General features: G+C 38.0%; 1 protein-coding gene across 1 annotated transcript in view; it reads right to left on the reverse strand.

Moving 5' to 3' along the window:
• Positions 1-6,105: 6,105 nt before the first annotated feature.
• LOC114653360 (desmoglein-2-like) overlaps positions 6,106-24,184 on the reverse strand; it is a 199,655-nt gene continuing 181,576 nt past the window's right edge. The window contains exon 15 of the mRNA XM_051929344.1: positions 6,106-6,366. Within this exon, the coding sequence (XP_051785304.1) occupies positions 6,116-6,366 (251 nt within the window). The 3' untranslated portion in view covers positions 6,106-6,115. The remainder of the gene's footprint in view (positions 6,367-24,184) is intronic.

Here is a 24,184-nt window from a genome sequence, read left to right on the forward strand (position 1 = left end):
TAATAAACTAGGCAAAATAATTGGCATTTTCTGGATACATTTGTGTAATGGATTAAGGTAAGAATGCATTTTATGTGTTTTTTAAATGCTTAACCTTTTGGCATTCGTCCAACGCTAGTGCCCCATCCATCATCTATACTACATCTCTATCAATTTCTCTGCTGTCATAAGTCAAGAATGTATTATTTTTGTATATGTTTGGATCCATAATTATGGTTATTACTTACTGGGTTGGAACAATAAACACTACTTTGTATTTACTCGTGTAGTGTGGTTTTATGAATACAATTTTAATCACAAATTAATAATCTAGATAGCTTGTTGAATAACTAAATCATTGTTGCAGCATGCAAGCTGGACAAAGGTATCTTTTTTGTGTTGTTCCATCTATTGAACATGATGAAACTTTTGAAACTCCATAAGCTCTAAATGTTAAGCTGGATTTAACTGTAACATGCCTTTAACATTCATTCCTGAATATCCACTCAGCTGTTCAGGAATAATGCATGGTTTTTGAGGTGTTGCCTCCTCCCCTCATGGTTCCCAAATCAACTCCATGAAACTTATATTTTAAACAGAGTGAACAATAATCCACCTGCCCACCTTTTTCTTAACCTGCTTGTCCGGGGCAGGGTCACAAGGGTAACCGGAGCTTAAAATAAACACAAAATTTTGTGAAAATTAACATAGCCATTTTGGAGTGTTTGATTGATTTTTGTATTTGTTCCCCATCACACCACAACCACCACCACAATGTCATTTCCATTGAATTGGCATGGAATGAAGTCTTCACTGTTCAGGAGAGCTAAACCTGAACATCATGCCAAATGTATTATCATCAAATGAACCGTTTTGGCATCATAACATGGTTTTGATTTTTTTTCCATTCCATTACAACCCTATTTCTTAATCTTTAAAGTCTAGATTTTGGCTTGGTTCAGCTTTTTTGTACATGCAAAATTTCATTAGATCAACTCAACCTTTTTTGAATAATGCACAATTTTGGGTTGTCTCCCCTCATTACAGCCACCCACCCCAGTTACATTTTTGAAATGCCATATGGCGTGTATTTTAAGTTTAGACCAACGGCAATCTGCATACAAAATGTTGTGCTTGATTGGTGAACAAACAAAAAGACAAGATGAAATCTGAAAAGGGGTCCTTAGTTTGCAAAAATGGATAAGTAACATCAAACAAAGCTGAAGAATTTTAAAAGACAGACAGTCTAGGAATATTATGATTTTATTTATAGAAATGTGACCATTAAGGATGTATATGACTATTTACTAGGTGTTTTCTTAATAGATTGATAGTTTCCCAAGAAGGGAGGCAACATGCAGTGAACAAATAACTTTGTAAACATTTTTTATGCAAATCAGCATTAAGAAATATATGACCACATGGTATAGTAAATGATTATAATATAAAAACATTTCAATTCAATATTCATTTCAAAATACTTGCCATCTTTTGAAGTAAAGACCTTTAGTTATTAAAATAAAACAATCACAATGTTAAGTGCATATTAAGTAACAATTAAAATCAGGTGGTACAAAAATAAAGTTCTCTTCTTCAAAATCTTACAATATATTCACATCCTATTTAACCCACCTCAATATTTACTGTATTTTCAGAATTCTGTTAAATCTGCAGATTATGTTTAAAACACTAAAAGAGTAAGTTCACTTGTTAAATGTGCTAATGTGAAAAATGAAATTTACTAATTTAAAAAGGTTCCCCTTACAGTCATTTGACTCTATAAGATATTGTATAATTAATTGAACTATAGTAATTATATCTAGAGTGAACCGATACTTTTCCACTTTTGAAAAGTAAAATGCTTTAATAAAAAAATAACGAATGAAAGGATATATTTATACCCCCTACATCTGCACACTTACAAACAAGTATTGCATAAGGAGAAATATTAAAAATACATACAGACATAATCATGTGTAAAATGCTCCACAAAGTGGTATATAATTTAAAAAATCATGAAGTTCAATAATTCTGTAATTAAGCCAGTTCTGCTTATGCCTGTAGTAGGAGCAAACCTCCTAATGGTGCCTTTCTCTTTTGTGGATTCCAGAGTCGAGGCACTTCAGTCCTCTTTAATGTATGGATGCCAGCTACTTCTAAAAATGAGGCTGATACCCCTGACCACCGGCAAAATGTAAACTAAGCTAATGTGCAGCAGAGACATACCGTTTTTTCACTTTTCTGAAATGGAGTCTCTTCACACATAGTATGTTCTTAATGGACACTTTAGCTATTCCTTTAATTTTCTACACCTGTATGGACCAGGGGATTCCTGCTCAGTTTCAGTAATTTTGACCGTAAGACGCTGCCAAACATAAAAATATTCTATACATGTAGTCACATTGGAAGGCAGCCTTCCAGGAAGCCTTACATCCAGCAAGTCCGACACTGTATTGGCCTCATTATTATTTTAAAAGTAAATTGATTTTCCTCGTTTTATTTTTATTGAATTAAAGAATGTAATTGTTTTGCTGTGAGTCATGGTTTAATGTCTTATGTGCTTCCATGTACTTCTGCCAATTGCTGATAAGACTTTTCAGAAGCTTTTTTGCCTCTGCTGAATGATAAAAAGGACTCTCTCCACTTGAGAATGGTGCATTACACACTTGACTCTTGCTATTTAACAATTTTATTCCTATTATTACATTTAAACTTCTCCTGTAGTGCATCATATAACTGTGAAAAACATTTTCACTCTCTCACCCAAAGCTTTAAATGCTGCTGCTACATTCAATTGCACGCTTACTTCTATGCAAATAAAAATAAAATATTTAACAAGGCCATACAGTAACAAGCTATGGAAATGAAACTTAAATTGAAATCAGTGATTTCAGTCACATGCTCATTGCTTCTTAGATCAGCCCTTTCAATACTAATTTTGTAAAACTGCACAGGTTTATGCAAGCATTACGTACACATAACCTACAGTATTACTTAATGTTGGAGTACATTTGCAGTCTGTGAAGGAAATCCAAAAGTTTACTTTATGTAAATAAAAGAGAATATGTAAAATAAAGATTCATTTTCATATTTTAACTATTATGTGCTTATTTTGCCATATTGCTTCTACAAGTGTCTTGGAAAAAAATATAATTTATAATAAAATGATGTTATGAAGCAGTGCTCTTAATGTAAATGGCCAGCAATGAAATACAACACTTTTTCCAAGAAAAACTAAATGTTGCACAAGGGTTGTAGGGTGTTTTTTTTGCAGCGAAACTCAGTGTTCCACTTTGCAAATAAATGGTGTTTTGCTTCCAGTGAAAACCATGTCATTGACACAACAAGAAAGGTGTTTTCTGTACTGTTTGGAAGTGTTTTCATGCACTCATTCCGCCAGCATCTCTCTGTCATTTAAATAAAGACCTGTGTTTGTGTGTTGTTTGTCCTGGTAAGAGAATGCCTACTTTACCAAGTATGATGACAGTTTTGGCAATCGCAATCCAAAAGATGCATCACAGACAGAAATTAAACTTGAAGCTCCATGACACGTGGAGTGTGCGAACCCTTATCTGGATGATTTAAGAAACAGGAAAGGGTGGTTTTGCTAGATGACTGTGGCAGTAGGCTGAAAAGCAGCTTTCTATATACTGAATTTTCCAGTGGATGAAACAAGGTCTTTGCATAATGGGGCTTTTCAATATGTCTTCATGTGAAATATTTTCAGCATGTAACATTTAAAAGTAAAATACCTGGTAGTGATGGGCACAACAGTCATAAATGTAATTACATTTACTGGTTTGCTGCCGATAACCTGCATGCATAAAAACTTAAACAAAGAATTGTGAATTAGGCTTTAGGAAGCAGGAGCAGCAAGGTGTTATTCTGGACCTGTTGTTATTTACCTGCGTGATAATGCATTGCATAATGCCATTGCTAGGGCTAGAAGCTAGATGACTTACAGGTTTACAAACTGATATAATTTTATGTGTACACTAGTGGGTTCCCCACTGCTCGCTTCGTTTGCCAGCCACTTTGCATCTCTGCCACTCGCGTTGTGAAGAGGGGGGCTGAACGCACCCCAAGGAAACATGGTCGCTCCTCCGAAACCCCCTCTTAAACAGTGATAAAATGAGAAACAAATTGTTTTTTTTTTTTACCTCCTCTTTGCTCGATCAGCTGCTGGCTTGCTGCTGCTGCCGTGTCGCGTGATCTTCATCAGCCTGTACAGCAGCTGTCCTACTTTTTGTGTTTTATTTCCAGCCCTGGGCATGGTTAAATCTTTTGGCACAAAGTCCTGTCTTGCGAGATGTGAGTTCTTGATATTTTTAAGTTTGTAATTTAAAAACGGAATAAGAATATGAAAATCTAGCAACATCACATTAAAGTTTGATACATTCTGAAAAGAATGATACCAAACATTTATATGTAGGTTTTAAAATAAGCTTGATTTAAACCGTGACAAAAAACGTGACATAAAAACATCACTGTTGCTCTTTTAGACTTAGGATTTTATATATATAGAGAAGATATTGCAAGATGCATTGTTTTCAACATTTTCTTTCATGTTTTTGTTGTACTCAATTTGTGCATTTTAATGACCTAAATAAAAGCTGGAATGGATTGCAGTTAATACCAAAATTAGGTGGATTGGCAGATAATCTGGAATCCGTTGAGTCATTGCAGAGGGACTTGGACAACATACAGACTCAGGGAGATATGTGTCAGATGAAATTTAATATAAGTAAATGTAAAGTATTACATGTAGGAAGTAAAAATGTTAGATATGAATACACAATTGGAGGTCTGAAAATTGAAAGTATACCTTATGAGAAGGATTTAGGAGTCATAATGGACTTTTTGCCATCAACTGCCAGAAGTCATTAAGAAGGCTAAAAGAGTGTTAGGTTATCTAGTACTATGTGTAGAGAACAAGTCCAAAGAGGTTATGCTGAAGCTTTATAAAATACTGGTGAGGACTCATCTGGAGTGTGGTGTGCAGTTTTGGTCTCCTGGCTACAAAATGGACATAGCAGCAGTGGAGAAAGTCCAGAGAAAAGAGACCCGGCTGATTCCAGGGCTGCAGGTGATGAATTATGAAAAAAGTTTTAAACATCTGAGCTTTATCAGTTTAAGCAAAAGAAGATTAAGAAGTGACACAATTGAAGTGTTTAAAATTATGAAGGGAATTAGTATAGTGGATTGAGACTCTTATTTTAAAATGAGTTCAACACGGCAACGCAGTTGGAAACAAGGGTAAATTTTGCGCAAACATTAGGAACTTTTTCTTTACACAGAGAACTATAGACAAAATGGAATAAGCTACCAAGTAGTGTGGTAGTCAGTAGGACTTTAGAGATGTTCAAAACTAGACTTGATGTTATTTTGGAAGAATTAACTGGATAGGACTGGCAATCTTTGTTTGGTCGAATGACCTGTTCTCGTCTACATTGTCCTAATGTTTTAATTTCTAATAGTGTTTTAAACTGTCTCTAAAACTGTAAGTGCTCTACGCTTTTTCATTCATATGTGAAATATTGCACAATTTACAAAAACAAACACAAAAAAAGTTTTACGTTTTACATAACATTTAAAAGTGCCACGTTCCAAAAAAAAAAAACAATACTTACTTGCCACTGTTCAGCAAAACAGACAAAAATACTAATATATAATCCCCACCCTTGAAAACACTCACCATTGCTTCAATACGAACCAGCAATATAAACCAAAATCATTATTGAATTCACAATGTTTCAAATATGACATGCTTTACAGCCTACACCAAATTTATTAAAGTTTAGCCTGCTGAAACAGGGTCCTTAACGAATACTGTGCACAGTTTGGGTTAATTGTATAGAAACATTCATATACATGCTAATTATAGTTCAATGCAACTTATTATACTAATTAATTCAATATTACACAATCATTTCTTGACTGTGACATTGCCTTTGAGCTTTGTTTGTACTTAGATTTATGGACACAATCATGACAGTTTTTTTGAAAGATGCCTAGCCCAGAGCAGTACTTTGCACTACTTTTCTTCTCATTACAAAAAAATCTGTAAACCTGAAATTGTAGGGCAAAATGTTCAAGTCTTCCTAAGTATTTTTCTGACTAAAACGAGGAATCCTTCTCATTTTACATTCTTTAGGTTTTCAGTCATGCTGATTATTTCATGATTAAAGCCTGTCACTCCTGCCAACTTGCTAGGACCAGAAACCACTGTTTCTTCCTTTACAACTATATTCTTAGTTTGGACACTGGCTGGATCCCCAACAACCCTCATACTCTGTAAAACAGGAATGGATTCTGTTCTTTTTTCCACTCTTAAAACATTTTGAGAGCTTGGAACTGCACTCATATGCAAAGTTGACTGGTCTAAACCTATGCCATTACCCTGCACACTGGCACCTGTTAATACTTTCTGCTCAGCTATCAGCACATTTTTAGAACCCTGAATTTCACCCAGGCGCAAAGTGCCTTGCTCTAATCCAGCTACTCCTCCCTGTATGCGATTACCATATCTGTCCACAAGCACTAAATTCTGAGCAACAGGGATTTCACTCATATGTAAAGTACCAGAATTAATTCCAACAACACCACTCTGAATAACTGGTGTTGCGATCACTCGTTTGTCTGTAAGTAGTACATTTTGAGTAAGTAGACTTTCAGCCACCCTCATAGGAGCATGAAGACCAGTAACAATGGCTGGGCCCCTATCTGCAATCAGCACATTTGGCTGTATCTGGGGCTCAACAATGTATCGAGTGGCTTGAATGACTGGGGTAGTGGCATAGTACATGGTTTGAGGGACATATGATGATGATGTATCTGAAACTAGTACATTTTTTTGCAAGTTTACAACAGATTGTGAAAGAGCAGATTGTGAAAGAGCAGACTGTGAAAGAGCAGACTGTGAAACAGCAGATTGTGAAACAGCAGACTGTGAAACAGCAGGCTGTGAAACAGCAGATTTAGATGTAGTAGTACTATACTTCTCCATAATAGACACGTCCTGTTGGACAATGGGAGGAGGAACTTGGCTTTTCACCTGAACACTAGATATTTTCTGATTTGATATTAAACCGCCACTCGGCTTTGCTGGTAAAGATACCATAGAACTTTGCTCAACACTAACTGCTAAGTCTTTGTGAGTAACTTCAGAAGTTTCATTGACAGTGCAGATGCCTGCAAGCGTTTTAAATTTGGGACCCAAATTGTTGAAAAAGTTGTCATCCAAACTTTCATCTATATTTCTGCAAATGTCAACAGCAGAAATGACAGAGGCTTTGTCTTCTTCGGTGCTAAACTTAAATATCTTGTCCTCAGGCTCTTCTGAATAATTGTTTGCCCTCTGTAAAAGAATAATAAAATTATAAATATGCATAAACACACATATATATACATACATCTAAATAAATAAGAAAATGTTGAAATGTATTCTCTGTATTATTAATATGACAAAACTAAAATCTATGTTGTTTAAATATATATATATACAGTGGTGTGAAAAACTATTTGCCCCCTTCCTGACTTCTTATTCTTTTGCATGTTTGTCACACAAAATGTTTCTGATCATCAAACACATTTAACCATTAGTCAAATATAACACAAGTAAACACAAAATGCAGTTTGTAAATGATGGTTTTTATTATTTAGGGAGAAAAAAAAATCCAAACCTACATGGCCCTGTGTGAAAAAGTAATTGCCCTCTGAACCTAATAACTGGTTGGGCCACCCTTAGCAGCAATAACTGCAATCAAGCGTTTGCGATAACTTGCAATGAGTCTTTGACAGCGCTCTGGAGGAATTTTGGCCCACTCATCTTTGCAAAATTGTTGTAATTCAGCTTTATTTGAGGGTTTTCTAGCATGAACCGCCTTTTTAAGGTCATGCCATAGCATCTCAATTGGATTCAGGTCAGGACTTTGACTAGGCCACTCCAAAGTCTTCATTTTGTTTTTCTTCAGCCATTCAGAGGTGGATTTTCTGGTGTGTTTTGGGTCATTGTCCTGTTGCAGCACCCAAGATCGCTTCAGCTTGAGTTGACGAACAGATGGCCGGACATTCTCCTTCAGGATTTTTTGGTAGACAGTAGAATTCATGGTTCCATCTATCACAGCAAGCCTTCCAGGTCCTGAAGCAGCAAAACAACCCCAGACCATCACACTACCACCACCATATTTTACTGTTGGTATGATGTTCTTTTTCTGAAATGCTGTGTTCCTTTTACGCCAGATGTAACGGGACATTTGCCTTCCAAAAAGTTCAACTTTTGTCTCATCAGTCCACAAGGTATTTTCCCAAAAGTCTTGGCAATCATTGAGATGTTTCTTAGCAAAATTGAGACGAGCCCTAATGTTCTTTTTGCTTAACAGTGGTTTGCGTCTTGGAAATCTGCCATGCAGGCCGTTTTTGCCCAGTCTCTTTCTTATGGTGGAGTCATGAACACTGACCTTAATTGAGGCAAGTGAGGCCTGCAGTTCTTTAGACATTGTCCTGGGGTCTTTTGTGACCTCTCGGATGAGTCGTCTCTGCGCTCTTGGGGTAATTTTGGCCGGCCGGCCACTCCTGGGAAGGTTCACCACTGTTCCATGTTTTTGCCATTTGTGGATAATGGCTCTCACTGTGGTTCGCTGGAGTCCCAAAGCTTTAGAAATGGCTTTATAACCTTTACCAGACTGATAGATCTCAATTACTTCTGTTCTCATTTGTTCCTGAATTTCTTTGGATCTCGGCATGATGTCTAGCTTTTGAGGTGCTTTTGGTCTACTTCTCTGTGTCAGGCAGCTCCTATTTAAGTGATTTCTTGATTGAAACAGGTGTGGCAGTAATCAGGCCTGGGGGTGGCTACGGAAATTGAACTCAGGTGTGATACACCACAGTTAGGTTATTTTTTAACAAGGGGGCAATTACTTTTTCACACAGGGCCATGTAGGTTTGGATTTTTTTTCTCCCTAAATAATAAAAACCATCATTTAAAAACTGCATTTTGTGTTTACTTGTGTTATATTTGACTAATGGTTAAATGTGTTTGATGATCAGGAACATTTTGTGTGACAAACATGCAAAAGAATAAGAAATCAGGAAGGGGGGAAATAGTTTTTCACACCACTGTATATATATATATACTGAACTGTGACAGATGGTTGCAGCATATGTTCCAGGGGAGCAAGCATGGGAAACCCAATATCTCCCCCTGGAAGTCAGATGGCAGCCTCCCTGGGTTGCAGGGGTGCCTCGAATTCCCATAGGGCTTCAGGGGAGTTGGAGTTTGGTGCAGCCCTGTTGGGTTCCACAGGCACCACCAGGGGGTGCTGCAGCGGGAGCTGCTAGGCCCTTCTGGGCACTAGTTTCGTCACACCCGGAAGTGCAGCCAGCTGTCGGCAATCAAGCACCTGGAGCACTTCCAAGTACCTAATAAAAGGAGCCAGCAATCACCACTCAGTGGCCAGAGTCAGGAGGAGGAGGACAAAGCTTAAAGGATAATTGGTGGTGCCAAAAGAGAGGAGTATGGTGTGCTTATTGGTGTTCTTGTACACTTGGGACTGTGTTGTGCCTGTGGGGATTACAGGGAAGGCGTACCCCACAGGTGAAGAACAATAAAGGTCTATTTATTTTATACGTGCCTCCTGTGTCCACCTGTGTCGGGTAATTCACTATATATAGCGCCTTTGTTACAATATATATATATATATATCAAGGACTTAAACCCAAACTGACTTTTCTGTTTTTGCAAAGAAAAAGGGTTGAAAACAATAAAAATATGCAACACTTTGGTGCTCATCCTCTACTTTATATTGTAGAAACCCTTGTTCTCTGGTATAGGTGAGGTGATTCCAATATATAACATATACCTGGAACACTGTTCAAAAGTTGTCTTTCAGTTTGTCTGGCCATGTCTTTCAGTTAGTTTCAGCGAGTTCATCCCACCCACTACAGTATATGTACACTCACAAAGCACAGGAAGTACTATGGAGGTCACTGCAGGTTTCCAAGGGTTGGCATATGCTACTGATCTTGAAAGTCAGTGGGATTCAATAGCATCAATGGTAAGTGTACTCATTATCTGTTAAGGTAGGGACAGCAGAGCGCTCTATGAATTTGACTTTTTAAACATGCTTTCTTGTAAAATAAAAGCCCTTAGTTGTGTTTTGGCAATTACAAAGATTGTCACACAGCACAAACAAAAATACTTCATGAATGTAGGTTTTAGTTAATTCATTGCAATTTTGACTAGCATTTTGTCCAATTAAGCTGAACGTGACCTAAACATGACCTACGTTACATTTCAGTGTTTACAAATTAAAGCTACTATGCTATTTATTTTACCCTTTCCAAAAATCGTGATTGCTTATTGTGTTCTTTTATCTAGTCATATTAAATAACAATAATAACTTGCCTTTGTCTTAAAATGTACAGAAACAGCAATTAAAAATTTAATAGTTAAGTTTAGGCATAGATATAAACCATACACATTGGGATTAATAAAGTATCTATCTATCTATCTATCTATCTATCTATCTATCTATCTATCTATCTATCTATCTATCTATCTATCTATCTATCTATCTATCTATCTATCTGTCTATCTATCTATCTATCTATCTACACTCTCTCTGAATGCTTAGAGTGAATACATAAATCAACAAGTATGGACCAATGCCCATAATTTAATAAATATGTTCATATACACCTAAAAATAATTCATTACCTCCATGTAGTAGGTTTTTAGTAAGTGATCAGGTAGAGCCACAATATCAAACTCATCTTCCTGTTCCATGAATGCGCCACCTACAGCAAGTTCTTCTCTTCTGTTCATCATGTCCATTGACCTTTCTCTTTGTTGAAAATATACTGGTCCACCAGGCTGATACATCAGCTGTCCTCCACTCACATTTATTGCATTCACTGCATTCATTGCTCCAGCTGTTCCTACCACATTAGCATCCATTAGTAAATGCTCTTTCTGTCCTGACCATATGCTACTCAAATGTTCCTCTTTGTGGAGTAGTTTTTTAATATCCTATGTTAAAATAAAAACAGGAATATAAACAAATGAATAAACCATTTGCCCAACATAGTTCAGAACAAAATCTAATGTAGATAATATTAAACACACACAATACTTACATCTTATTCACAAATAAGATCCTGCGGTAATATTCATCAAAAATAAAACTCTTCTTGCAGCCACTTGTAAATACCACCCAGTGTATAATCATGTGTTGTCATTTGATTTCAATAAAAAATAAAAGAACTTTTATGCATTTAGTGGCAATGCATACCTGCTTTGTTGTTCTTTGATTTATTCATACTTCTGCAATTGGTGGTTTGGTAGATCTAACACAAAATTACAAATGCCATTTGGTACATAATGCAAGATGTAAGTAGAACACTACTGTCAAGGCTTTGGTCATTTAATCACCAAAGAAATAATGCTTATCAGGAGAGGAAACTTTAGGCTTTAAAGCAGAAAAAATTGGCATTTAAATTGAAAGACTCTGTGTTTTGGAAAAACATCAAGTATTTAAGAATGAAATGAAAGTTAGTGCTTGAGAAAACCAAAAAAGAAAGGAGTGAAAATCCAGTGTTTCAAAAATCAAAAATAACTTGATGCTTTAAAGAGAACAAAACTAAAGAAAAGTGTTTCATTTAAGTTCTGGTTTACAACTTAGTGTTCAAGTTTGTAAATTTAGGTTCTCACTTTGCTGAGATGACTTGATGCTGAAAGTTATACTGATTTTGCACCTTGAGTCTGTTACTTAATTGTAGACTTTCAGAAATTAAAATTAAAATGTAATGAATGAGCAAATTCCCCACAAGCCAAAATCAACAGACAGTAAAGTACATCGCCGCCCCCCCCCCCCCCCCCCCTTACTCATAACCTGCTAATTAACAAGCATTATAATCATAAAGTTCAAAAACATGCAGGTTAACTGGTCACCAATCATTTGATACTCTTGCCCTGTTTCCCTTAAGACAAAAAAAAGGCACAGCTTTCACTAGCCATTGTACTGTACTGCAAGAGGGAACTGCAGCCTTTTGAAACTCAGCTGCTATAACAATGACAACACAGTTTAGGTAATTTCAACTGTACTTCTGAGAAATAACTGCTAATGTAAAAACAAATATGGTATCTTTCTGTACTGAGCAAAATGTAATTTTACTACTTATACAGTAACCTGACAGGACATCTGCTTAAGTAGAAGTATCTTATAATTAGGCCTGAACAGGGACTAGTTTAAGCATCAACTGGAGTCAGCAGGATGTGCTTCTTTAGATAATATAATGGTATTAACCAATATTTGTATTTTGTACGGTTAGGGTTAGATGGTATAACAGTATTAGCTGACATTTGTATCTTGCCTGAAAATGCCAAGTGTATGTTACGGCCTAAAGTGCTACTAATACATGGATCTGCTTCTGTAATCCATCCCATCAAAAATGTAGCACTCGGAGTCTCCTGTCACAAATCATATTTATCCTAGTTTAGGATGTTTAATGCCACCACATGTAACCAACAGACAAATATTTTTCATCATTTTACACATCTTCATTTGTCTGAGTGGAACTCAGATCAGCCAATATCCTTATCAGGAAAGCAACTATACTGTACATCCACTGGGATCTCATGGTGTGTTTGTAATGCCACAGCAATAGTGTAAACCAAATTTTCTATTTACGTGTTACATTATGAAACAAACTTTGTGAAAGGTCTTGCTGATATTGTGGCTTTGAGGTCAAGACAGTAGATTCTAAGATTTCATTATCTTCTGTGGCGGACGGCTGGGGATCCTGCCCAGCTGGGACGCTTGGAAGGACTGGGAGAGGGGCAATACCTCCCCTGGGACACGAGAGGACAGCCACCCTAGTCTGTATGGGGGGTCACAGGACCAGAGCATAGAAGCTTAACTCTGTTGGGGTCCATGGCCTCCGCCAGGGGGTGCCCGGAGGATCAGGGAGCCTTGGAATGCAGCAGGAAGTGCTGCCAGAGGAGGCTCCAGATATACCCGGAGTGCTTCTGGGTGGTCATGCGGCACTTCCGCCACACCAGAAAGATCATCACGGAGCACCTGGAGCACATCCGGGGCATTATAAAAGAGGCCGCCTCACTCCATTGTACGAGCTGGAGTTGGGAGGGAGAAGACAGAGCTTGAGTGGAGAGAGTAGAGGCAGCTGAAGTACTCAGAGAGTGAAGGAAAGAAGGGACTGAGTTTGGCTGGAAGGGCATTGTGAGGTGCCGTGTAAAATGAAGACAGTAAACGTGTGTGTTTTGGATATTTGGTGTCTGTCTGGCTGTGTGCGGGGGGGCTGTCTTTCCACACTTCATAAGTATTCAGTTAAATAAAAAATACATCTGGGATATTATACAGTATACTACGACAACAGTTATTCCAATAGCACATTTTCATACAAATGACATAGTTCAAAGTGCTTTAGAAGATGTTTAAGAAATAGTGAAATGCAAAGAAAACCTCATGAAAATTAGATAATTCATAAATAACTAGTCATTTAGCCCGTTACAATAACGGGCGCTAGAACAGTAGTGCATAAACATTAGTAGGAACAGCCTATATTAAATGGCAAGGGACTTTGACCTCATTCTTTTTGTTGGTCGTGTTTTTCTTTCTTTCAGACTTTCTTTTGTTGATGTTTACTTGCTGAGCTGACCGTTCTTCGTGGGCTGCCGCCGTGTATTGTGTGTCTTTAATTTTCTGTGACAGTAATACTGTCTTGTACGGCTCTATTCAATAAGGGTGCGCACAAAAAGGCGACCTCAATTGAGCGCGGCGAATAAAGGCGTTCATAGATAATTTAGTTCAAATGGCTCTGGAATATGTGAAGAGCAACAAAGGTGCAGATCTTTATTTACGCGCGCCTTTATTCGCTGCGCCCAATTGAGGTCGCCCTTTTGAGGCTTGCCTTTTTGTGCACGCCCTTATTGAAGGATGCCTGTGCACGCCCTTATTGAAGGATACCGTCTTGTACGTCCGCTGGCTTGTACGTCTGTAATATACCTTTAATTTTCTCTGGCGGTAATACAGGCGTGCGCGTCGGTAATATGCCTTTAATCTCCTCTGACAGTAATACTGGCTTGTATGTGGCTGTAATATGCGTCACTGTATTGTGTACCTTTAATTTCCTCTCGCAGTAATACTGGTTTGTATTTCTGTAAAATGCCTCTAACTTTCTCTGACAGTAATATCGCGCATCGCACCATGCCCCGCGCATGCGCACTTCACTAGAAGACACCCACACACGGACACCTGGACGCACATAGGGATTTTATATATATAGATATGCAAAAATAATGTACACTTCCATAAGACAAATATATAATTAAGAAAAACGGAGTCCTTAAATGTAGATGTAAATGACAGACTGATGATCAGGTCAGTTGACCAGGGTGTAATCCAGCTAACAGAGAAAAAGAAAACAAAATCTTTTGGGACTGCCTAGCCCCCAATGGGCACTTGAAAATATCAATATATCTCATAATCCTAATTTTAATTGTAGCAGTACACTTTCTCTGATTGTATTATCTTTACATGTCTTGTGTTTAATCTTAAATATTCTCATTATAGCTGAGGCATCTTCAATGCAGTTAATACTTCATTGTCCACTGTATTATCAATTTTATTTTACTGGTGTCAGACAATACAGTATTGAAGAGTACAATATGTTGCAGTCTCAGATTGACTTCAAATAACCGCACAGTGGCTATATTAGTAAGCATTGCAAATGCAAACATGGAATGCTTAACGTCAAGACATTATACAATATGGCATTTTTTTACATGAAAAATATTTTCCTGTTGTAAGTTCAATTGTACTGTGAGGGTACTTACAGTATATTACTACTGTAACTATAAACATTCCATTCACTTGACATATCCATGTACATTCTGCTCTAAAACTATGCAAATATGTATTGGAGAAAACAACTTTGTTAGAATATGTCATCATAGATGGGTGCTGAGACTAACCTTATCTTCTCCTATCCCTTCAGAAGCACTCTTCATTAATCTTCCTTCAGGTGGATCTACAACAAGTCCTTTATTAAAGGCTCCTGCACCAGCTTTACCACAAAGACAAGCCAGCAGCAGAAGAGGAACAACTGTTTGAAAAGAGAAAAAATGTAAATTATCAAATGCTACACAAAGGTTAACAATAATATAAACATGTTTGGTTTTTGAATTGTGTTGGCCATATCCCATTCAATCAGCAGTAGCACAAAGCAGGGATCAACCCAAGATGTGAGAGGAGCATTTTGAGGAAAAAACATACAAATCTGAAGAGCACATCGAAACCTCTTCCAGATCGTGACATGCTGACAGTAACCTGTGCCTCTGTATTTGAGACGCAACACAGGTCACAACATAAGCAAGGAATGTGCATTTTTATGGTTTCCATGTAATGCAGTGGCATCTTTTCCAGGGTTGGCCTTGCTTTTCACATTCTCCTTAAATAAGCTGGGTTTTTTTCTTTATCCAAAGATGTCCTTTTTAACAATCAGGTCTCTTGATGATTCAGTATATACATTAATATGTAATTATATAACCCACTTAATCCAGACCACTGTCACAGGAGTCTATCAAAGCTAGCACATGGCACAAGGTAGGAACAAACCCTGGACAGGGTGCCAGTCAATCACAGGATGAACACACACACACATGCACACACCAAACACACACTTTGACAAATTTTGTGTCACCAATTCACCTAACCTGCATATCTTTTGGCAGTAGGAGATAACCAGAGCACCTACAGGAAACCCATACAAACACAGGAAGAAGAAAAATCCAAGGTCTCCTTAATGCAAGGCAGTGGCTCTTCCCAATGTATTAATATTAATATTAATTACTATCAAAATCACATAATGAGAACACATATTAAAATTCAACAGTTTTTTACGGATGTATGGAGTTACAAAAAAGTACAGAATAAGAAATGAGACAATCAAAGGTACAACAAAAGTGAGAGAGATATCTAAGAAAGTACAGGAAAGTAGACTGAAGTGGTATGGACATGTGATGAGGAGCGATAATGAATATGTGGGCAAAAGAGTAATGAGTATGAAACTACTGGGGAAGAAGAAGCGAGGGAGACCAAAGCAGAGGTGGATGGACAAAGTAAAAGAGGTTCTGAATTAAAAGGGCTTGACTGGCTAAGAGGTGCAAGAGAGAGCAGATTGGAGAAGGTTAATCAAGCACATTGACCCCAAATAGATGTGGGAAAAGATGAAAATGATGAAGAAGAAGAATTATATCTTAAGCAGAGCTATTCTTTATTGAGCCATCCATTTTCTAAACATCTTTTATTTCATATAAGATTACAGAAGTGAGAGTCCAAGGCAGAAAACTGTCTTCAGGTTGTTGCCTACTAGTAGTAGTAGTAGGGGTGGAGTGGTGGCTCTGAGGCTAAGGATCTGCGCTGGTATCCTGAAGGTTGCCGGTTCGAATCCCCGTCACTGCCAAAAGAGATCCTACTCTGCTGGCCCCTTGAGCAAGACCCTTAACCTGTAATTGCTCCAGGGGCGCTGTACAATGTCTGACCCTGCGCTCTTGCATACCCCAAGGGGTATGCGAAAACTAACAAATTTCTAATACGAGAAATCGTATAAGACGAAATAAAGATCAAAAGAACAAAAAAAAAAAGATCAAAAAAGAACAAAAAGATTACAGAGCAGCCTTAAACAGATTACATATAGCCAGTAGTTACATAAATGTATGATGGTTGCCTGCCAGAAATATTACACTGGTCTTGTAACACCGAGGAACTATATAAGAAAGGGCAGAGTAGACTCTTTTTTGCTAGGAGACTGTGTTATGTTAATATAGGTAATGACATCCTTCACATATTCTACAAATCTGCCATGGCCAGTGTGATTATTTACTCTGTGGTGTGCTAGGTTGGTAATATTACTTCAAGAGAGGCCCATCAAACCAAAGAGTTCATTAAAAGCACACAGCAAATTATGGGATGCACTCTGGACCCCCTGAAGATAGCGTCGAAGGAGACAATTAAAGAAAAACTAAATACCAATATGAACAATGCTTCACAACCTTACTTATTCCAGTTCAGAGTCACATTGTGGCCGGAGCCTATTTTAGCAGGACAGAGTGGTGGCTCTGAGGCTAGGGATATGCCCTGGCAATTGGAAGGTTGCCGGTTCAAATCCCGTAAATGCCAAAAGGTACTCTGCTCTGTTGGGCCCTTCAGCAAGGCCCTTAACCTGCAATTGCTGAGCGCTTTGAGTAATGAGAAAAGCGCTATATAAATGCAAAGAATTATTACTGGGCACAATATAGGAAACAGCCCTTGATTGGGTGTTAGTTGAACCAAGGGCTGACCCTCACATACACACTCACTCTGGAGCAATTGCCAATTAATATTACCCACATGTTTTTTTCTGATATGGAAGGAAAAGTAGTGTAGTCAGAGGAAACCCAACACAGACACTGGGAGAACATACATACTGCATTAGGACAAAAAAACAGATGTTACACTCAAGCCCAGGATGTTGGAACCATGGAAAAGGTTTATTAGAAAGTACTTTGATAAAACAGATTAATCATCGGCCATTACCAGATGCTATGTCTGAGAATATCTGATTTTTGTTTAATTCTCTAAATAGTTCATACAATACAAAGAAAATATTTTCAAAAGGTCCCAAGGGAGCACATTTACTATACTTACAAAGTAGTAGAAGGGGTCCTAACATCAACATGACCAAGGCTAGACGTCCAACTCCAAGACTTGTTCCTGTTCTCTTCTTAAAAACTGAAGAGCAGACCTTGTTTGTATCACATGTGCAAGCACCAATGTTTAAGACTTGATCGTTTTCACAACTCTTGCCTTGCTGATCCTGGATCATAAATTTAATACTGTATTCACCAGGCCAGAGTTTCTGTTGTATCCTAACCACTGCACTGGTGTCTTGAAATGAAAAAAAGAAAAGAAAATGCTAAATGACTTTGCAAATATTTTATATATTAAGTAAATGTATATATATACATTTATATATACAACACCCCATAATGACAACATGAAAAAAGTTTACTTGAGGTTTTTGCAAATTTATTAAAAATAAAAAAACTGAGAAAGCACATATACATAAGTTTTCACAGCCTTTGCTCAATACTTTGTCGATGCACCTTTGGCAGCAATTACAGCCTTAAGTCTTTTTGAATATGATGCCACAAGCTTGGCACACCTATCCTTGGCCAGTTTCGCCCATTCCTGTTTGCAGCACCTCTCAAGCTCCATCAGGTTGGATGGGAAGCGTCGGTGCACAGCCATTTTAAGATCTCTCCAGAGATGTTCAATTGGATTTAAGTCTGGGCTCTGGCTGGGCCACTCAAGGACATTCACAGAGTTGTCCTGAAGACACTCCTTTGATATCTTGGCTGTGTGCTTAGGGTCGTTGTCCTGCTGAAAGATGAACCGTCGCCCCAGTCTGAGCTCAAGAGCACTCTGGAGCAGGTTTTCATCCAGGATGTCTCTGTACATTGCTGCAGTCATCTTTCCCTTTATCTTGACTAGTCTCCCAGTTCCTGCTGCTGAAAAACATCCCCACAGCATGATGCTGCCACCACCATGCTTCACTGTAGGGATGGTGCCAGGTTTCCTGCAAACGTGACGCCTGGCATTCACACCAAAGAGTTCAATCTTTGTCTCATCAGACCAGAGAATTTTCTTTCTCATGGTCTGAGAGTCCTTCAGGTGCCTTTTGGCAAACTCCAGGTGGGCTGCCATGTGCCTTTTACTAAGGAGTGGCTTCCGTCTGGCCACTCTACCATACAGGCCTGATTGGAGGATTGCTGCAGAGATGGTTGTCCTTCTGGAAGGTTCTCCTCTCTCCACAGAGGACCTGTGGAGCTCTGACGGAGTGACCATCGGGTTCTTGGTCACCTCCCTGACTAAGACCCTTCTCCCCCTGATCGCTCAGTTTAGATGGCCGGCCAGCTCTAGGAAGAGTCCTGGTAGTTTCGAACTTATTCCACTTACGGATGATGGAGGCCACTGTGCTCATTGGGACCTTCAAAGCAGCAGAAATTTTTCTGTAACCTTCCCCAGATATGTGCCTCGAGACAATCCTGTCTCGGAGGTCTACAGACATTTCCTTTGACTTCATGCTTGGTTTGTGCTCTGACATGAACTGTCAACTGTGGGACCTTATATAGACAGGTGTGTGCCTTTCCAAGTCATGTCCAGTCACCTGAATTTACCACAGGTGGACTCCAATTAAGCTGCAGAAACATCTCAAGGATGATCAGGGGAAACAGGATGCACCTGAGCTCAATTTCGAGCTTCATGGCAAAGGCTGTGAATACTTATGTACATGTGCTTTCTCAATTTTTTTATTTTTAATAAATTTGCAAAAACCTCAAGTAAACTTTTTTCACGTTGTCATTATGGGGTGTTGTGTATAGAATTCTGAGGAAAAAAATGAATTTAATCCATTTTGGAATAAGGCTGTAACATAACAAAATGTGGAAAAAGTGATGCGCTGTGAATACTTTCCGGATGCACTGTATATATATATATATATATATATATATATATATATATATATATATATATATATATAAATACTTAATATTTATACTTATATATAAGTACTTAAACATTAAATATGGGAAAATGCTACCATAGTGCCTTCTACATTTCTATATACTGTTATATTCTACTTACAAAAATGTAAGCCAATGCAGTAAGCAGGGCTGTAAAAATAATGGCAAAGTTACATTTGTGCAAGAATGTTCAAGTGCATCTGTGTACTTCTAGTTTTGCTTACCCTGGTCTTTTTTGTAGGCAGCAGAGGCCTAATTATGAAGGGACTATGGACTATTCCTTCCTCACTGCCATTGCTACTGGATTAGGATCTGGCTGACTGATTACACTGAACTGAATTGCACAGTCATTGGAAAATGAAGACAGTTTTTCTTTGTGGGTTTTTTATTAAAAGTATCTTCACAAATAACCGTCAGATACATGAAATATCATTTCTGTTTAATTAGTGCAAATTTATTTTTTTCTCTACTGTCTTTTGTAGTTACCTTTGAACTGCAACATACTGCATATTCTGTTGCACATTATAATGCACTTTTGTGTGTTGTCTTAAACATAAGCATTTACCATTGATTTTTTCAATTGTCCATTGCTTGTCTTTCATATTTGGTTCATTTATAATTGTAAATTTAAATGGAGGACCATTGGGGTCGAAGTCTTGATCTACAGCTGTGACAACAATTGATTTATCATCTGTACACAGATTTGTGGAAGTAGTCGTAAGAGTGGGGCAGTGATCATTAAAATCTTCTACTTGAATTGCAATAGTTCCAGTTGAAGTTTTTACAGGCATGTCTGTGGAAAAATAACATTTATTATTATTTTGGAAATTGATCACTTCTTTCAACGTATGAGATCAGGCAACACTTTTAACACAATGAAATATATATGCATTAATAAAGAATATAAAGAGAACATAATTGATTAAAATATGAAACTCACTTTTATAAACCACTTTAGTGCACTTCGTCTCAAATTACTTTGGAAGTACTGACCTATACCTCAGTCATACAGTCAAGATACGAGGAGACATACATAAATACTGTGTATGTACTGTATATATATATATATATATATATATATATATATATATATATATATATATATATATATATATATATATATATTTATGCAGTATATATAAAATATATACATACTGTAGGTAATAAAATAATTAAAAAATACTTCTTGTCTTGGTATACACGTGTGTCTGAGCTTTTCTTAACCAGAACTTCCCCTCTCAAACACATTCCTGTAAAGCCTGCCCTCTCAGACTCTTTCATTATTTCATTATTTTTGAGCACTTTTCATGTCCAGTTTTATACCTCCAGTTCTTGAAGGAGACTCTGTCAGCATGCTTCTTGTGTGTCTCGCATTCACACTTGTTCCTTCCGTTGTGTCACCAAAACCAAACTGGCCAGTCATAGAGCAATCGCTCTGAGGGACTGGACACACACACACAGACCTAAGTGTTTTATTATATATATTTACTATATAATAAAATACTAAGTTCTGTGTGTATCTATAAAACCATATATATATATACTAGGGGGCTGCTTCTGCCGTGCTGTATGATCTGCATCTCGCGCAGCGCTTCGAACATTTAAAAGCCTGTACAGCAGCTGTCTTTGTCTTCTACTCTTTGTCTTTTATTTCCGGCCCAGGGCGTGGTTAAAGATGTTGGCACAAAGTCTCATCTCGCGGGACATGAGTTCTTGATATTGTAGTTTATAATTTAAAAAAGGAATAAAAATCTGAAAATCTAACAATATCACATTAAAGTTCGATAAATTCTGAAAAGAATGATACCAAACATATATATGTAGGTTTTAAAATAAGCCCGATTTAAAGTGTGACAAAACACGTTGCATAAAAATGTCACATAAAATCATTGCACTTTTAGGCTTAGTATTTAATATATATATATATACAGTATATATATATACAGGTATATATATGTATGTATATATATATATATATATATATATATATATATATATATATATGTTTTATACAATAAAATATTTGCTGCAAAGCACTATTAACTGTCAAATGATCTCTTCAAAAAATTAAAAATATGAAAATCATTTATGTCAAAAGTTGAAAGCCATTTCAAAAGCTTAATAAGTAGAAAGAGATATTCTTGAAAGTTTTTCAGAAAATACATTTATGCTATCGGATTTTATCTATCTATCTATCTATCTATACACACCCACACACACACATATATATATATATATATATTATGGCCGACAGCCAGGGTCCTTACCTGGCAGGGGTCTCGATGGTGGAAGGACCCAGGGGGGAGAGATTATGCAAGACAGGCTTGCAGTGGGGCCACAAGTTTGGAGCATAGAAGCTCAGCCCTGCTGGGGCCTGTGGCCAACACCAGGTTGCTCCTGGATTTTTGCTGAGCCCTGTTTGGCAGCACTTTTGCCACACCTGGAAAAAGCTCGTTGGACACCTGGAGTGCTTCTGGGTGTCCTATAAAAGGAGTCTGCTGCCACTAACTTGAAGAGCCATAGTCTGGAGGAAGTGGATGAAGCTTTGAGACGAGTGGAGGCAGAGAAAGAGAGAGACAAAGAGAGAGATTAAGAGAAGAAAAGGACTGTGAACTGTGCTCTGGAGAGCAAGGAAAAGCACTACATGTGTGCAATTAAAAGTGTGTTGTGTGCTGCACTTGTGTCTCTACCTGTCTGTGTAAAGATTGGTGCAGCTGGAGCGCCCCTTGTATTCCACCATATATATATTGTCATACGTGGACAAATGGGAAACAGCTTAAAGGCTTGAGTGATTGTAATTCTCCACTGAGGCATGAGGTGGCACTGCCTAATAATGATCTGAAGAAAGGAGGTTTGACACCATGCCTTTTATGACATCACTTCAATGGTCCATCCACATGGGCCTGCCTCTTCTTCCCAGAATGCCTTATAAATTGAGGAAATAGAATTTATTCAGTCTGCCTGAGCTTAATATATATATATATATATATATATATATATATATATATTTGCAGTTGGAGATCCACAAAGGGAGAAAAAACGAATCACGTATCATAAAATAGTTTTATTCCTGAGCTTTCAACCCCTATCAGGGGTCTTCATCAGAGGATAATGCTTAGACTTACAAGAATCAAAGGCAATATATAGCAACACATTCAGGGGGGGGTGGGTGGAGGTGACTAAGTCCGTATGATCAAAAGGGGGGGGGGGGTTATCGTTAAATTAAAGTGCATATGTCCTTCTTAAGTTGGCATATGCTGGGTTTATGTCCAAGTGTCTGTTGATGGCATTTTCATCTGATAGCCAAGACTCGGCCAACTCTCTGGCGCTTTTTGTACTGGCCTTAAATTTTACTTTCACGTTGTCCCAGTTGAATGTGTGTCCTGTCGATTTAGTATGTGCATATATCAAAGATAGTGCGTCCTTTCTTCTGACAGCGTTGCGATGTTCCTGTACACGTGTTGAAATTCTTTTTGACGTTTGTCCTATGTATACCGCTGAGCAAGAATTGCATGGAATACTATAAACTGCGTTTCGTGTTTCGGCTGTCGATTTCTTGTTTTTAGCATTAAACAGGACCATGCACAGATTGTTGGTGGGTTTATGTGCTATTTTGATGCCCCACTTGGTCAGGGTCCCGACAGCGCTTGAATGACGTATCCATCGCCGAGGACGAGATCATGGTCTCGTTTGATGTTATATCGCTATACACCATGATCCCGACCCAACTGGCCACAGAAACATTATTAATGAAACTGGATAGTGACCCCACCATAGAGACAAGAACCAAACTGTCCATCAAAGACTTAATGCACCTAATATTACTTTGCCAAAAAACGCACTTTCATTTCAACGGCAAGTATTACACACAGAAAGAAGGCATGCCGATGGGATCACCGTTATCGGGACTCCTAGCTGAACTGGTAATGCAACGATTTGAAAACATAGCTTTATCCCAGATTACACCCAAAATTTGGATACGCTATGTAGACGACACATTCGTCATATTAAGAAAGAACCAGCTGAATGAATTCTTCAATCATATTAACACAATATTCCCTGCAATCCAGTTCACAATGGAAAAAGAAAATAATCGACACATCAATTTCCTGGACATTTACATCAAAAGAAATAGTGACGCCACCCTGACCACAAGTGTTTACCGCAAACAATGCCACGCAGACAAGATTCTACACTTCACCAGCAATCACCCGGTATCTCATAAACGGAGCTGCGTGAAAACCCTATTTAAACGAGTCCACACGCATTGTAATACCAAGGAAACAAAAATTAATGAGAGACGCTATCTGTTTCAACTTTTCACCTCGAACGGATACTCAAAAACATTCATTAATCGGAGTCTACACAGCAGGCGCCAAAGGAATCAGCATACAAGCGACGTAAATCAGAACCCCCACCCCACCTGGCATTCACTCCCGTACCACCATAATGTGTCAGAAGGCACGGCACGCACCCTGACCAAGTGGGGCATCAAAATAGCACATAAACCCACCAACAATCTGCGCATGGTCCTGTTTAATGCTAAAAACAAGAAATCGACAGCCGAAACACGAAACGCAGTTTATAGTATTCCATGCAATTCTTGCTCAGCGGTATACATAG

Source organism: Erpetoichthys calabaricus, chromosome 6, assembly GCF_900747795.2.
Source record: "Erpetoichthys calabaricus chromosome 6, fErpCal1.3, whole genome shotgun sequence".
Classification (NCBI taxonomy): domain Eukaryota; kingdom Metazoa; phylum Chordata; class Cladistia; order Polypteriformes; family Polypteridae; genus Erpetoichthys; species Erpetoichthys calabaricus.